Here is a 16,065-nt window from a genome sequence, read left to right on the forward strand (position 1 = left end):
AACACAGATTGTGAATTTACAAACGATTGATCAACAATTTCATACGTTGACATAGCTGTGTGTTTTTATCGGTCTATTGTATTCTGAGAGGTGGAGGGGGTCGATTCATTCGTCTTTAAAATCCGTATGGTTCATTTAGATATGCTGAACTCATGTCCAGTTATTTTTTTTTTTATCTAATTATGATTAATGTTAATAAAGTAGAATGATTATAATGTCGAGAAAACTTAACTTTTAATATTTTTTTTTCGCCGTATTGAAACATCCGTAAATATTTTGTTCAATCCCCCCAACAAGTGCATTTTTTAAGGTTATTCTTTCAAATTATTTGTTATGGACATTCAGTGTGAATTGTTTTCTTTCCTGAATGAATGATTGGTATGAAATCATTAAATACAATTTCTTAATTATTTGCATCATTCAGACTTAGAAAGAAATACTAGTATTCAAATCCATCTGTATATACCTGTATATTATTATTACACACCTCCAAAATAATGAATATGATTTTAGAAGAGAAACTCCTTATTTTAACCTCTACAAATAACATCCCCTGTACACTGTGAACCTATTATTCTGGAAATCCGGAATCTAAAAGCGCTCTCTCTCTCTCTCTCTCTCTCTCTCTCTCTCTCTCTCTCTCTCATATATATATATATATATATATATATATATATATATATATATATACTAAAAAACATTAAAACACTTTTCGAAATATTTCAGCCGTTTCACCAGCCTTCATCAGTCGTTAGTTGCTATGCATTTTAATAAATACGACTGATGAAGGCTGGTAAAACGGCTGAAACTAATGTTTTTTTAGTATTCTTACAAAATAGAGACTTTGGATATATATATATATATATATATATATATATATATATATATATATATATATATATATATATATACATATAAAAAGTTTCTCTCTTTCTACCAACTCTCTATTTTGTATTCCTTACGGGAGTTATGAGATTGATAATTATTCCTTATCTCCACCTTATTTCTACCTTTTCATCTACGTGGATATTTTTATTTTTAGAAGAGGGGTCCTTTTTAGAAAAATGATAAATAATTTCAATTTATGAGTCATTGAAAAAATAACCATCGAACCGAAGAAAAGTTTTAAAAATGAAATGAAATAAAACACTGAATACGAAATTTGTAGAATTTCATCCTTTATTCTAAATTTCCTCGGTATTTACATATTTTTCTTTAGATATATAACAAAAGAATTGGCTTTGATTTACCTGATCATATAAATTCGTAACGTCAAAACTTCAGATGAAGAGTCTTAATTGAATATCCTATCTATCAAGACGAGGCAGCTTCCAGAATAAAATCTTATCATAACCAACCGTCTCCGTACAAACACGGATTAAGCACACACACTCGTTGTTTACATTGTTTACAGTTATACAGAAATTAAAAACTCACGTCACTAGCACATTGTTGATAAATCGGCCCACAAACTATAGGGTTAGTGTAAAAATCGAAAAAGTAAACAGTCCTGACCCATTGTTGTAGGTTCATTTCAAATAAAACATCAAACAAGTGCCCGGCTCTACAAGAATTGAATCTTTTAATGAGGGAACATCAACATGTGGCGACCTTTCGTGTAAAGTTGTAATAGGAAGAGGAAGAGGCATTAGATATGACCTAATATCGGCTGAGATTCGGCGCGGCTGAATATTTGGACTGACGCCATCACCGAATCTCGGGGCAGTTCTTCATAATTCATGTCTGGAAATTTACTTTCAGCTTCGACCGGTTCTAGCAATTAATGTGCGCTTAGGTGACACTGCTGTTCGCTTCAGATAAGTTACTTGACTATTAAACCAAATCTGTATCACTATTGGAGTTTTACGAAGGGGCTGACTTTTACAATCGACGGTTGACTTTTACAATTTAAAGGGATCAACTCCAACTACATAATTTGGACCGAAACAGATTTACAGACCGCTTCAGTATTTAAACACCAAACCGACAATTATGTTACCTATCATTGGGTCAAATGCCCTCTGAGGAGTTTCATACCGATTGTTAGGCCGTTCTTGGCACACTGATTTTGACTGCGGAGTTATGAGATTGATTACTGTTCGTTATCTTCACCTTTCATTAATAGAATGTTATAAATTCTTCAGCAATTCTTATTCTTTCTATATTTGTTCGACACTTTCGCAATGCGCTACCTATTTTGATATTTTATTAAGTTAAATCTATCGATTTTCAAATGTAATTTCCTTAACTGCAAATGACAAGCTAAGAAATGCATGAAGGGACCCAGAAATTGAGACAATAAGAAAGAGTGAGATTTACTGTATATCATAAGTGTTACACAGCGCACTCACAGTAAGGAAACAAACTCAAGATATCCTGACATATCTAAATAATGGGACAACAGTCCTCAAAACTTAAAAGTTCTCTATATATCAACATCTTGGGTTTCTGGCTCCAGATAAAAAGCAAAACCCACCCACCCATTCGCACATACTTTTCTACGGAAGCTCTATACTACACCCCAAAGTTAAGGGGAGGGGGTGTTAGGTGTTAGGCTTGTCGAGATACATTTTTTGTTATAAGCCCCCCCCCCCTTTTTTTTTAAAAACCAATACTAAGTCCTTGTTACCCTCTCTTTCGTGTTTAAACTTTAGGTCTAAATGTTAAGACAATTAATACGTTCGTATATTTACATGTATATCAATATATATCAATATACACTGTAGAATCTACGAGATTTGTGGTAACTAAATTTTCCTTGATTTAGTATTTCCCCCTTTTCTCCATGAATTTATGACACCCAAGATTGAATTACACATACAAATAAATGCCTTGAAAGGCTTGACTGAAAGAAAGAGATCTACAGATACAAGCTCAAATCGCTTGAAACATGAAAATTGGCACCTACGGAAATCGATTACTCACTAGTATAATAAATACTTTATCTTATCGATATAAGCATTTGACATGTGCTTGTCCTAAATGCCGTACCCCGTGGGGATCCGGGTTAGAATAGGTCCTCGGTACCCCTTGCTTGTCGTATAAGAGACGACTAAATGGGGCGCGGTCCTTCGGATGAGACCGGAAAAGCCGAGACCCTGTGTCCCAAATGGTGTGGTACGATAAAGATCCCTCCCTGCTTAAAGTCCATAAGTGCCAAGCATATATGCTTAAATTTTGCAGCCCTTCACCGGAAATGATGACGTCTCCATGAGTGAAAAATTCTCGAGTGGGACGTTAATTATACAACAACAGAATGCCGTAAAGTCTTTGAATATTTGTAGTTGGCCTCTTTAAATTGTAAAAGTCAGCCTCTTCGTAAAACTCCATTAATGCTGTATTACTTACCGTCTAAGTATGTAAATTCCATAAAATAAACCATCACTAATTTTCCCGTTCAAATTAAGACTTCTATGGCGCAATATTTTATCTCCCAATATTGAAGAGTTCCTATAGATTGTTTTTAAATTAGCGAAATGCAAGTAAGTATGTAGAGATACAATGTATCAGTAATTTGATAAAGCAGACTATAGGAACTCTTCAATTCCAGGAGATAAAATATTGTGCCGTGGAAGTCTTCATTTGAACGGTAAATTTAGTGTCTATTATCATTTTGGGATTTTCATACCTAGACGGTAAGCAATACAAATTCCTAGTGATAGACAGTTAGTTTGATAGTCAAATAACTTATCTGAAGCGAACAGCAGTGTCACCTTAAGTGCACAATAATTGCTAGAACTGACCGAAGCTGAAAGTGAATTTCCAATTCCAGACATGAATTATGAAGGACTGCTCCGAGATTCGTGAAGGCGTCAGTCCAAATATTCAGGCGAGCCAAATCTCAACCCAGATTAGATTTGACCGGGAGTCGAACCCAGGGTCCCTGGCTCCTCTATCACCTGAACTATCTGAATCCAGCTAACCAATACAAAGTGACCCTGGGACGAACTCGCCTTACACTATGCATACATTTTATAATTCTAGTCCCAGTGATTCATAGCTAAGCAGATAACCCTAACAATCTTTTAGTAGGTGATGCAAGCATGAAATTTGGTATGAAACATCCTTAGACACTATTTTATCAAAAAAGCACGTTAGCCACCAAATATCTAGAAATGGCGGCCATATATTTTCAAGATGGCGGCCATACCGTATTCGTGAATTGGAAAGACTGAAGGTGCAACTGAAAATCGCACATTTGATGTATAAAAATGCGTACAATTGGACACCAAAACGAGTCAAAACTACAAAAAGGCAGTACTAAATATCCTATATACAATTACATCCTACTCTCCTTGCAGAGACTGTAGGTAAAGCAAACAGTCTGTCTCTCGAAAAGAACGAATCAGCAAAAATATAGCCAACTCCATACAAAGGATCAAATTCCAAAACTGAAACTGTGGACTTTCCGCTTCACATTTCTTCACCCAGTCTTCTTTGGAAAGACTGCTCTCATTTCCCTCTGTGGCATAATTTTCATAGGCCTCATTTATTATAAGTTTATATAAACAGCATGATGTTACCTGGTGTATTTGGCGTGTTCGAGTAACACTGGAAGCAGATAAAAATGATTCAGTTGTACCAGGCGTTGTTACCCCAGACTCTACAAAAGCACCAGTCCAACCACTATCCTGTAATAGTGAACCAATTGATTTAAAAGCTGCCATCTCAATATGCAACCCTCCAGACATCATGATAAACTTGTCTTCACCATAATGTTCTGGTCAGTGCCATTGAATTTGTTTGGCTGTTGCATAGATAGGCTGATCAGCAGCAATCACGGGGATCTGACCAGGGTTCAAAACAGCAACAATATCACTAATTTTATCCATTACATGTCTGATTGTGGCAACTGAGTGTGCTTGGTTCCGGAGTAATGGTAACAAAGATGTTATACTAACTTCAAAAGGTGGGCTTCTACCTTTAGATGCATAATGTGATGACCATGTTACATTGATTTCATGCTCGTTTACGGATTCAATGAGACTGACCTTTTGTAACCATTCATATTCTGGCTGAAGCTGTAAACTTGGAACTGAAACAGGACTATCAAAGCTGGTTGTATGTTGGTAAATGAGTCCGGTAGTTCTGGAACCTTTTTAGCTTTCGAATTTACTGGTAATTTCTCCCGCACCTCACCTTTGTTATCCGATGTTGGATGCTGAAAGATGGATATACTAGTTCCATGAAATGATGTTGATGCAGACGTTAAAGATGGATTCTGGTCAAAATTATCCATAGCAGCAGTAGTGAAAATATTCTATCTAAGATTTGATGGACAAACAACACCTTCCGTATAGAATTGGGAGACCGCTGCATCCCCTAGTTGAGCAGATATTTCAAGCACCCTATCATAAGAGACGCTAAGACCGTGATCATGAAGCATTTCAACTAATATCTTTTTCCTGGTTTTTGAATAAGTTGACATACCGATAAATACAGGAAATGGCGTCTCACGTTCTTTAGAATGCCTGACAGTTTTTGACTCTTCTCTGTATTTTGCGTAACAGTTGTACTGAAGCAGCTGTGCCATTGTTAAGTCCGTTTTCGAAGCACCAAATCTTAGCTGAGATTTTATATCAGCACCATGCTCAATCATGCAAACAAACTGTACAAGAAGAGATGGCATTGAATCTTCAATACAACTGTCATGGAAAGATCCTTGAAAGGACATTTTATGTTCCAGCATACGCTTACGCAATATCTTTGCTGCGTTCGCTACTATCAGTGCCTCCGAATAGTCCATCGCCTGTGATAATTCTTCGCCGACGTCTTCCTTGTAGGCTAATAACATATCCCTACCTTTCTTGTGAGCTTCTAGTCCAGGGATCTCTTCCAACAACTTGTCTTTAAGTCTCGTGGAATTTATACTTGGCGCTTCTATTCCCAATTGTATCAAACGTTGATTATAGAGGCTCACAAGGTCAGCCAAGCGAAAAACCATCGGACAGTCAGTACCTATTTTCGACTCAACAATGTAGACAAGAAGCTCTGAAAAGACGATGGGATGGGCCTCCTTCTCTCTTGTTGCCATTTTTCCGCACTACTTTGACTTGTAAAATGAGCCCTCTCCCTGTTGTAAAAGGCTGTGAGACAAGAGCGATGATATTTTAGTTCCTGTGCAATTATATCCCCACCACTTAATCTGGTCATCAATATAACGTTGTTCAAATTTCTGGCACATTCATTTAATCGCTTGTCTAAATCCATCGTCATAGCATGACGAAGTTAAGATTTTGGAGCATCTTTTTCACACAAGAAACATACTTGATCTTCAAGAGAGCTCCGTCTACTTTTTGTAGGTACACTATGGGCATCATCAGACATATTTGTAGCAGATCGTTTGCGTGCCCTTTCAAGCTTACTATTGCTAAATGAAAGTCTACAGCTTTGATGATATTTAGCATTGTTTTCCCTTAGTGTTTCCTCTATGCCACCACCTTGATCTAACCGATTCAGGTTTTGTTTGATTGGCATCTGATGAATCGCATGGAAGAGAGGAATATTTCTTGCAATCATAACGTACCCATCATTATCTGTCCGTTTCGTAACGGGTTGGAGGAGATTTAAGATCTTCATCTTTATCAATCTGACAGAGACAACATTTACTCCAGTCTGTCTCCAAGTCTGATGACAATGGTCTCACATTTGCCATTTTTCAAACTAAAGGTCATAGATGTATCAGCGTATATATTGCAATTGATGTTTTATAATCTAGAAACTGACAATGTTTAAGGCCGAGGGTATATCCTTTTACCACCTTAAATTATCCAAAGCTCATTGAAATATGGGATTCAACTAGGTTCATGGTAACCCCTACATCTAGCCCGATCGTTCATCCAACATTATTTAAGTCCCGTGCGATCTGTACATCATCCAGGTAACAATTGCCCCATTACCCTTGGCTCGGCTCTCCCGTGCTGGCACATCCTGTCTATTCAGGTGCGGCTACCTTACTAATACTATTGACTACCTTTATAAAAGGATACTTAATAGTAGGGGCTCATAAGGTAACATTTGGGACACTTTACATCACAAAATTAGTAAAGCTAATGTTGGACCCCATGCTGAGTTCCACAGCAGTGACGTCACCAGAGTGCCCTGGTTGTGCTTCGACTGTCACTCTTTTAAATAAATATCTCTTGAAGATTAAAACCGTATAAAATACTCCTTCAATAATGAATAAGCGGTGTTTTACTCAATTAAAAACAAAAGCACAAAACAAATTATTGGGTACTGAACACTTACATAATGCTTTGGCGCCATTTTGAAAAAAAAATGGCCTGCATTTCATTACGTAACGATTCACAAATGTCTCTCATCATGTTTGGAAGACAAAAAAGCACGAATTCCGAAAATATAAAACACAGATCCCTTTTAACAAACAATAGAGGAAGGAATATGCAATATCTTAATGTAGGCCGCCGCCATCTTGAAAAATGGCCGCCATATTGTATTTTTCGGGTGGCTAACGTGCTTTATTTATTCAACTATGTTTGGTTAATATATGTACCAAGTTTGATGCTTGCATCACCAACTGAAAGATTTTTCCATATATAGACATAATCTGCTGGGCTATCAAGGAAAGGATACCATTTAACGGATCTTCCCATTGTCTCTATTTCCTAATCATTCCCATGTGAAAAGATTGAAAACGACCTGCCTTGGATGCATTGTGACAAGTTTGGTTGAAATTGACTCATTGATTTTTGGAAAGATTTGTGATAGATATTAGAGTAACGCACTTTACTTTCGTCCGTTTCTCTAGTGAGTTGGACGCATTGAGCGAGGGTGCGACCGGTCGGCCATGTTAGCGAGTTAGTGTGCGTCTACTGGCATAGAAGGTACTCATTGATTGGTCAGAGTATCGATAGCAGCAAATAATATGTAGAGCATATTAGTGCGATGATATTGATTGATTGATTGTATCTTGCTTAACGTCTCTCTCGCGAATTTTTCACTCACATGGAGACGTCACAAAGATCGGTGAAGGGCTTCAAATTTAGGCCTATGCTCGGCGCTTACGGCCATTGTGTAGTAAGGGTTCTTTAGCGTGAAACATCTACTGTGACACGGGACATCAATTATTTTAAAATGCCTAAAGGAGTTGTACCTAGACGCGCAAGTATGCCACCCCAAAATCGACTATTACGAAAATGCAATCCAAAGAAACCATGGTCTCAGAAAGTTCCCCGTGATTCACGCTGACAGAAAAAAAACTACATGTACAATAAACTCAACATAAATACAATTTAAAATAGCGAGATCAGCAACAATCTAAAAAGAACATCAAAGTACTATTGAACTCATTTCAACAATATTTCTGGTTATTGATCATTGTACGAATGACTTTCGGGAAAAGGTCACTCAAGGTCATTTTGTAAAAATTAAGGTCACTCAGGCCAAGTCCTTTTTTTTCAACAATATTTCCACAGTCATTGATTATATATCACACAAATGTGAATAAATTTGGGACACACGTTTCATATAAAGTAAAAGGTCCTTATTTCAATACTTTTTAAAACTATAGGTATTGATCATTTATCACACAAAATCAGTAATAGGCAAATAGATTGCTGACAAAAATCACCCAAGGTCAATTTGTAAAAGTCAAGGTCACTCAAAACATTGTTATATGACTTTCTTCTTTCATTCTGGAGTTGAACTCATCTTTGAAAGGTGAAGAAAACGAACAGTGATCAATCTCATAACTTCTATAAGCAATACAAAATAGATGGTTGGGCAAACACGGACCCCTGGCACACCAGAGGTGGGGTCAGGTGCCTAGGTGGAGTAAGCATCTCCTGTCAACCGGTCACACCCACCGTGAGCCCTATATCCTGATCGGGTAAATGAAGTTATCCGTAGTCCAAATCAGTGTGCTAGGAACGGCCCAACAATCGGTATAAAACACGTCAGAATGTTTTTAAATTCCGACCCAGGTAAAACAGCTTCCCTCTAGAACTATGTAAAAACTGATGTTGCCCCTGTTATAGGGCCTCACGATTGCGAACCTCTGACGTAATGTGTGCCTTAAGTTATGCTTTGATATATCTAGGCACGGCAAAAAAACATAGAACGCTATTATAACGCAAAATCCATATGGTAGCAAAAATTGACAGCTTGCACACTTGAGATTGTACATGTACATATATTCACAATTTTATTTGTGACTCTGAAGCTGTTTCATCCCACAGCAGTAGTTTGTCTCACTAGATATCTTGCAAACATCACTCAATGCTATACATACACTATTAATTTACACTTGTAATGGGGTGAAAAAACCCTACATTTCAACAATATTTCTAAAGCTATTGATTAATGGGTGATTCATTCGTAATATGAATTACTTCATTGGTTTGATGCGATTTGGGGAGCTTCCACCAGTTTTTCTGATATGCTTGGTTAAATTAAAATGCACTTGCGGATTAACAGATTTTCGAGGAACGGAAATGTTTTCCATAGAAAGAATGTTTAGCACCATTTTGGGGGCTGCCGCTCTCTATTCTGAACGGAGGGAAAGCACTATGAACACATGGGTCAGTGTGGCATACAGTAGAAATATTTGTTATACTTATCTGTATTTAATTTTCAATCCTCTAATGAAATGCATTAGAGAGTTTTAGTGATATTTACGTTTTAATTAATTCATGGACCGAATCACTAGGCGTATGGACACTGTCGCGTATGTTACATGTATCTGCATGTCGGCCCACAGGAGCCGGTATAGGCCAAATTTTGTATTAATGTTAGGTAATTAATACTATACCATCCTTAATAAATTATTATTATCTCTTACATGTACTAGGGGTGGTATGTTATAGACCCTACTATCATTGTAATAGACAAAATCAAAGTACAGAAAGTACTGAAAGACGGGGTCAAATTATTCAATGCATAACTTTCAGAAATATCAACTTTAGTGTCTCTTAACCAATCATAAAGTTTTATTCTTTTTCGTCCGAATTTATACCTCAGACATTTACTGATATAATATCAAATAAGTTCATGTGTTATAATAGAAATTCTTGAATCTTTCATTGTTATATATTGTAAGAAATATTCAAATTCCTCACATGAAGATAAGAAAAAAAATAATAATAATGATCATTCCGTAAATACAAAACATAGTCCTTTAGACGATCCGGTTAAAAATTATTTGGGATAATTATACCTGTAATTTACACGTTACCCTTTGTCGTTGGAGTGGAGGTTTCGTCGGCTTTGTCCATCGCGACTTTGCTGTCTTGAATCGCAATTTTGTCTGGCATTTCTTGCAGAATTACGTGATGTCCGATGAGTCGGAGGAGAGCGAGAAGACTGGCTTTGAGGTTTTTTATTGTTTGTTTTCTTTTATGGACACTGGTTAACGTTTGTGTGATGTTCATCTGTGTCGTTGAATTGGGGGGGGGGGGGGTCTGGTAACCGATTGAGATTGAGAGTGGGTTTTTTTATATTATCTTTTTTTTTTTTCTTTTTTTTTTTTTTTGCTTTTGCAAGAAACCCATTACATAGAAAAAGGTTTGGAAAATCTTATCACTGTTTCAACGAATCACAATTTAGTAAAGGGGTATCTATATTATTTAAAAAAGATTTGAATATTGATATACTAGAAAAACACATAACGATAGACGGAAGATTATATTTAAAGGTAAAAATAGATGATAATATTTTTTCTTTGTTAAACATTTATGCACCAAACAACCCCAAAGAGAGATGTATTCTTTTCTCAAAATTACATAATTTGCTGAATAAGAAAATATCAGAAGAGAGTGTTATAATATGTGGAGATTTCAATTGTAAAATAGAGAATACACAGGATCCAAGTTCTAGAAAACTAAACAAAACACTAACCTCATCAGATTTGTTTGATTCAATGGCTATACATGGCGCAATTCAAACGACATTCCTTGTAGCAGAATAGATTATGTGTTTATAAGTAAAAATTTCATATATGATTTAGAAAACATCATACGTAAAATTCCAGGTAATGTAGCTAAAAAGAGAGTATCGGATCACAGAGTACTAAAACTACTATTTAAAACAAATCATAACGAAAGAGGAAAAGGATACTGGAAATTGAATAACTCTCATCTAAAAGATTTAGAAATGAAAGAATTAGAAATTTAGAAAAAGAAATAAATGATATTGAGGAATCAGACTATCAAAATATGGATATGAATAGAAAAAGAAATATCGAGGCAGAGTTAGACAGCCTATATAACAAGAAATGCCAAGGTGTTTTCATACGATCAAGATCCAAATTGATAACAGAAGGTGAGAAATGTACGAGTTATTTCTTATCTTTAGGATTATAGTATCTAGGAATGAACAGTTTTTCATACTGTTTATTTAGTATTGAACATGTTAATAGGTACATGTTATTTTGGGAATGTAGTATACACTATAATTTCGTAAGACATGAATTTGTAGACATTTAAAAATATGTATCACTCTCCTTAATACACTGTTTTCTAATTTTTATACGTATTTCTCACAAATGTCCTCTCTGGGAAGTCCCTATCCCGTTGTTTGTGTTTACAATGTGTCGTTTTTAATGCGGTATGGAACACCGTAACAGCCATGTTGATTTGCCAAAATTTTGATAAATTCAAATGGCCATATCTTGAAAATGCTCCAACATAGATTTATCAAACAACCTTCATTTACCTTTATATAATACACACTTTCAAAAAATTATAGTGTAGAAAAATCCCTAGAGGGGGGGAGGTAATGTGTTACTGGCCCATGGTCTAGGAGGTATTACCGTCTCAATGATAAACAATTTCCAGGTTAAAGGAATGTATGGTGCATAACCTTCCTTCAACGTTAGACGAACGGGCTTGTAACTGTCCGGTGAATCTCCGTTTGACAACAGTTATTCGGCAGTTTCATGCATTTCTTATCCGTAAACATGTGTTTGGTGTCAATTACATCGTCGGTCGACCCGCTGCATATCCAGTAGTAGTCCGGCCGTGACTCATGTACACCGGACATTAACGAATGCGAACTGGACAAGTGTAGGATAAGAAACTTGTGAGTTCCGATTAAAATGCGTAATAACGCATACCTACATGTAACATACACTAAGCGGATTCCATAGTCCGGTGATGTCCGTTTCAAGTTTTGAACATCTTCAAAATTTTCTCCGAACTTCGCCGGACAAGGGACGCATTGGCCGAAAGAGAAATGGACAAGAACGCAAAGGAAAATAGACGGACGGATTGACATTTTTTCCGTCAGCGTTATCCGATCACATAGAGCAGCGGAAGTCCCACCGTATACCAGTGGATATCATTCTGTCACAAATACCGTGGGGATCTAGGTTAGAATTAGTTCTCAATATCCCTTGCATGTATTAAGAGACGATTAAATGGGACGGTACTTCGGTGTGTGTGTGTGGGGGGGGGGGGGGGTACTTCGGATGAGACCACAATAACCGAGCTCCCGTATCAAAGCAGTGGCGCGACAATGATCTCTTCCTGCTCAAAGGCCGTAAGAGCGAAACATACACCTAAATTTTGCAGCCTTTCACCGGCAATGGTGACGTCTCCATATAAGTGAAAGATTCTCGAGAGGGACGTTAAACAATATTCAATCAATCAATATGATACAATTATCTTTATCCGAGTTACCTCTGTTTATGGCATCTGGTAAAGTGTGATGAATCCATACAGAACTTGTGAGATGGTACATTTTGTTGTACATATAAACAATCAATTTTATGATCATTTATGAATTTAAAACAAATGATCGTAGCTGTATACTCGTATTATAGTATATCTCCAGTTTTAGCCTGAGACATAAAATTTCTACTCAAGATTTTAATCTATTCTTCAAAGATTGTTTCTTGTTCATTCGAAAATATGAAACTAAAATCCCAATGTTAATTTTTTTTTCAATAGTGAACTACTTATGTGACAGCAAAATTTGATGAAATGCACCCCCGGCGCAGTGCCCAGTACGTCCTACTGTGTGACCTCTGTGAAACTGTCCACATACAGAGTTACTGTGAATATTGTAATACATATTTTTGTATGAACTGTGTTGGTAAACATCTCTCAGATTCCTCTAAAAAAAACACAATGCCATGCCCTATGAACAACGACAGTTTACTCCTGACTACCCAAAATGTCCGAAACACACTGAAAAACATTGTGAGCTATTCTGTGAGAAATGTGACGTTCCTGTCTGTTCTACCTGCGTTTCAAATAATCATAGAGGACACAATTTATGCGATGTTAAAAAAAATTATCAACTCTAAAGCAAAAGATATACAAAAAGATTTGGAAGAACTAGAGACCAGAATTTACCCCCGATATCAAGAAATGGTCTCCGATGTCCAAACTATGAAAATGCAATTAGAAACGAATTGCAGGAAAATGACAAGAGCTGACGACCAACGAGGAGACCGAAATCGTAAATATGATATTCAGGAGATCAAAAACAAATCCATGGCTATCTTAGAAGAACATACAGATGAAATATCACACAAAATTACAAAGCTCAGACAGATCATTCAGGACCTGAAGAAAATGCTGGACTCCAATGACATCTTCTTAACTTCTACTTACAAATCTAGGAATTCTGAATTCAGAACATTACCTCCTAAAGTCCGAATTACATCACCGAATTTCTCTTCTCAGAAAATAAACAAAGATCAGCTCAATGAAATGTTCGGTTCTCTGTCGCCATTATCCATTAACACAGAAGAACATAACAACACGATGAAGCCCCAAAATTATACACCAGCTATCCCAATCGAAGAAAGATTTCCTATGCCTCAACTCATAACCACCATAGACACTGATTATAGCCCACTCTACAGTGTTACCTGTCTCAGTGATATAGAAATTTGGATACATGGATATGATGATACCATGAAGCTCGTTAACCTCCATGGCAAACTGCTAAAGACAATCCAAACCGTTTCAGGGAACGCGCCTCAGGACATAACATTGAAGCTGGACGGAAAGCTTGTTTATACAGACCATGAAGCAAGAACTATAAATATAATGAGGAACGAACAAATGCAAACCATGATCAAATTACAGGAGTGGGTACCTCTCTATGTCTGCAGTACCTCTTCTGATGACCTCCTGGTTACCATGGTCAGTGATAATGTCACACAATCCAAAGTTGTCCGTTACTCGGGCTTCAATGAGACACAAACCATTCAGTTTGATGACCGGGATCGTCCTCTCTATTCATATGGTTACCTGAAATATATCAGTGAGAACAGGAACCTGGATATCTGTGTGGCTGACAATGCAGCTAAATCAGTAGTGGTGGTCAATCAGTCAGGAAAACTCCGATTTAGATACACTGGTCATCCCTCTAATACCAAGCAATCATTTGATCCAGTCGGTATCACTACAGACAGCCAGAGTCACATCCTGACAGCAGACCATAACAATGACCGAATCCACATCCTAGATCAGGACGGACAGTTCCTCCACTACATTGATAATTGTGGTTTAGATTGGCCATGCAGTTTATGTGTAGACACTAGAGACAACCTATTTGTGGTTGGCAATGAAAATAAAGTGAAGAAAATCCAATATACATCCCTACCTTAACTTCTAAGGTTCTTCGACAAAATTTCGAGAAATTTGAGAGTTCGAGATAACCGAATACATCTTCCGATTCGTTTCAGTGATTTTTTCCTATGTTTGTAAACGTTTATTACACAGAACTAAAGAACAATATGTACATGAATACCTAATAATGGTGCCATTAATATGTGGGTGATGACTGAACTAAAGTGGTAAATAAATTCAAAGAAAAAAATAGTTTCATCTTTTTTAGTAACCATCTAAAGTACGATGACCGCTTAGATCCCATGCTTACCACATTAGCTTAAAATGTAGCTGTACGCACTCTGTGCAGTGTAAATTCATTGGGACTGTTTTCCCCTACTAATAATGACACTGCCACAGGGTTTCCAAACCACTACAGAAAAAGTTACTGAACATTACAGCAGTGTAGATTCCGGACATGGCGGTCACGTAGGGATTATCTAATCCAGAATTAATGAAAGTCTTTTACACTTTGTATAACGTTTAGGTTGGTATGAAATTGTCACTACTAGCATTGATATTTGACTATATTATAAGGGGGTGACAGCGATGTTCAGGCGTCTGTGGAACCGGGGGATTTAATAGAATCAGAGCCGAACCTCAGCATATTGTTTTTACATGTATATTTGAAAGAGAATCCAGTCATGATAGACAGATGTATCGGAAATTTAATTATAAATCGATGAGTAGTAAAGAAAAGTGAGGACAACCAAACAACCAGGCTATTGACATTTTCATCCGACTTCTCATGATGTTGCATAAGTCTGATAGTATCTCTCAAAATGTCCTACCATACAAACATGTGTGGATGAAATACTCAGACAGGGATTTAATGTTTTTAAAATGCTGCATGATTCAAGATTTACTCTTGATGGCGTAAGCTTCTGTGTTATGATTTCCACTAGAATATCTTGTAATTGTTTCCAAAATCAAATGAAACCAGTTGGACTTTTCGTGGTGAAATTTTTAAAATAACACTAGACTCAGACAAATGATACACTACATTTGTTAATAATTTAGGCCTATGTACAAACATTGTCAAACTCACAAGACATGGAAATACCTAAGTTCATTACTAAACTGGTGAATAATTTAAGGAAATACTGTATCTAAAAAGACGGCTCTTTGGATAGGCATATGTAGTCCTAAAACGTACACTAAATGTTTGACACTCAAAATGTGTGATTTTGTATAAACTATCAGATGCATGTCATCCGAGGGAAATTTGACTGAAAGCAAGAAATTTTAGATGAAAATAATATTCTCTACACATCAGCAGTATATGCAATGAAGAAGTGAAGATAACGAACAGTGATCAATTTCGTAGATCCCATGATAGGGGATGCAGAATTTATATATAACAAAGATTTAGGTTCAGTATCTCCTTTTTATTTTCTTTATATTTAAATCAGCAATAAGCTATTACAACAAAAGAAATAAAACAAACTAAATGTTCTGATCCTTACAAACAAATATACGATATATC

At 36.5% G+C, this 16,065-nt stretch overlaps 1 protein-coding gene across 1 annotated transcript; it reads left to right on the forward strand.

The window, feature by feature from the left end:
* The first annotated feature begins 12,909 nt into the window (after positions 1 to 12,909).
* Positions 12,910 to 14,790, forward strand: LOC125672965 (uncharacterized). Its single transcript, XM_048909166.2, has one exon. The coding sequence runs from the start codon at positions 12,939 to 12,941 to the stop codon at positions 14,577 to 14,579; it is 1,641 nt and encodes a 546-aa protein (XP_048765123.2). The 5' UTR covers positions 12,910 to 12,938; the 3' UTR covers positions 14,580 to 14,790.
* Positions 14,791 to 16,065: the final 1,275 nt, after the last annotated feature.

The sequence above is a fragment of the Ostrea edulis genome, chromosome 3 (genome assembly GCF_947568905.1).
Source record: "Ostrea edulis chromosome 3, xbOstEdul1.1, whole genome shotgun sequence".
Lineage (NCBI taxonomy): Eukaryota > Metazoa > Mollusca > Bivalvia > Ostreida > Ostreidae > Ostrea > Ostrea edulis.

What these genes read in the sequence shown, in the direction of transcription:
- LOC125672965 (XM_048909166.2), top strand. Translation starts at nt 12,939, where the DNA reads ATGCACCCCCGGCGCAGTGCCCAGTACGTCCTACTGTGTGACCTCTGT.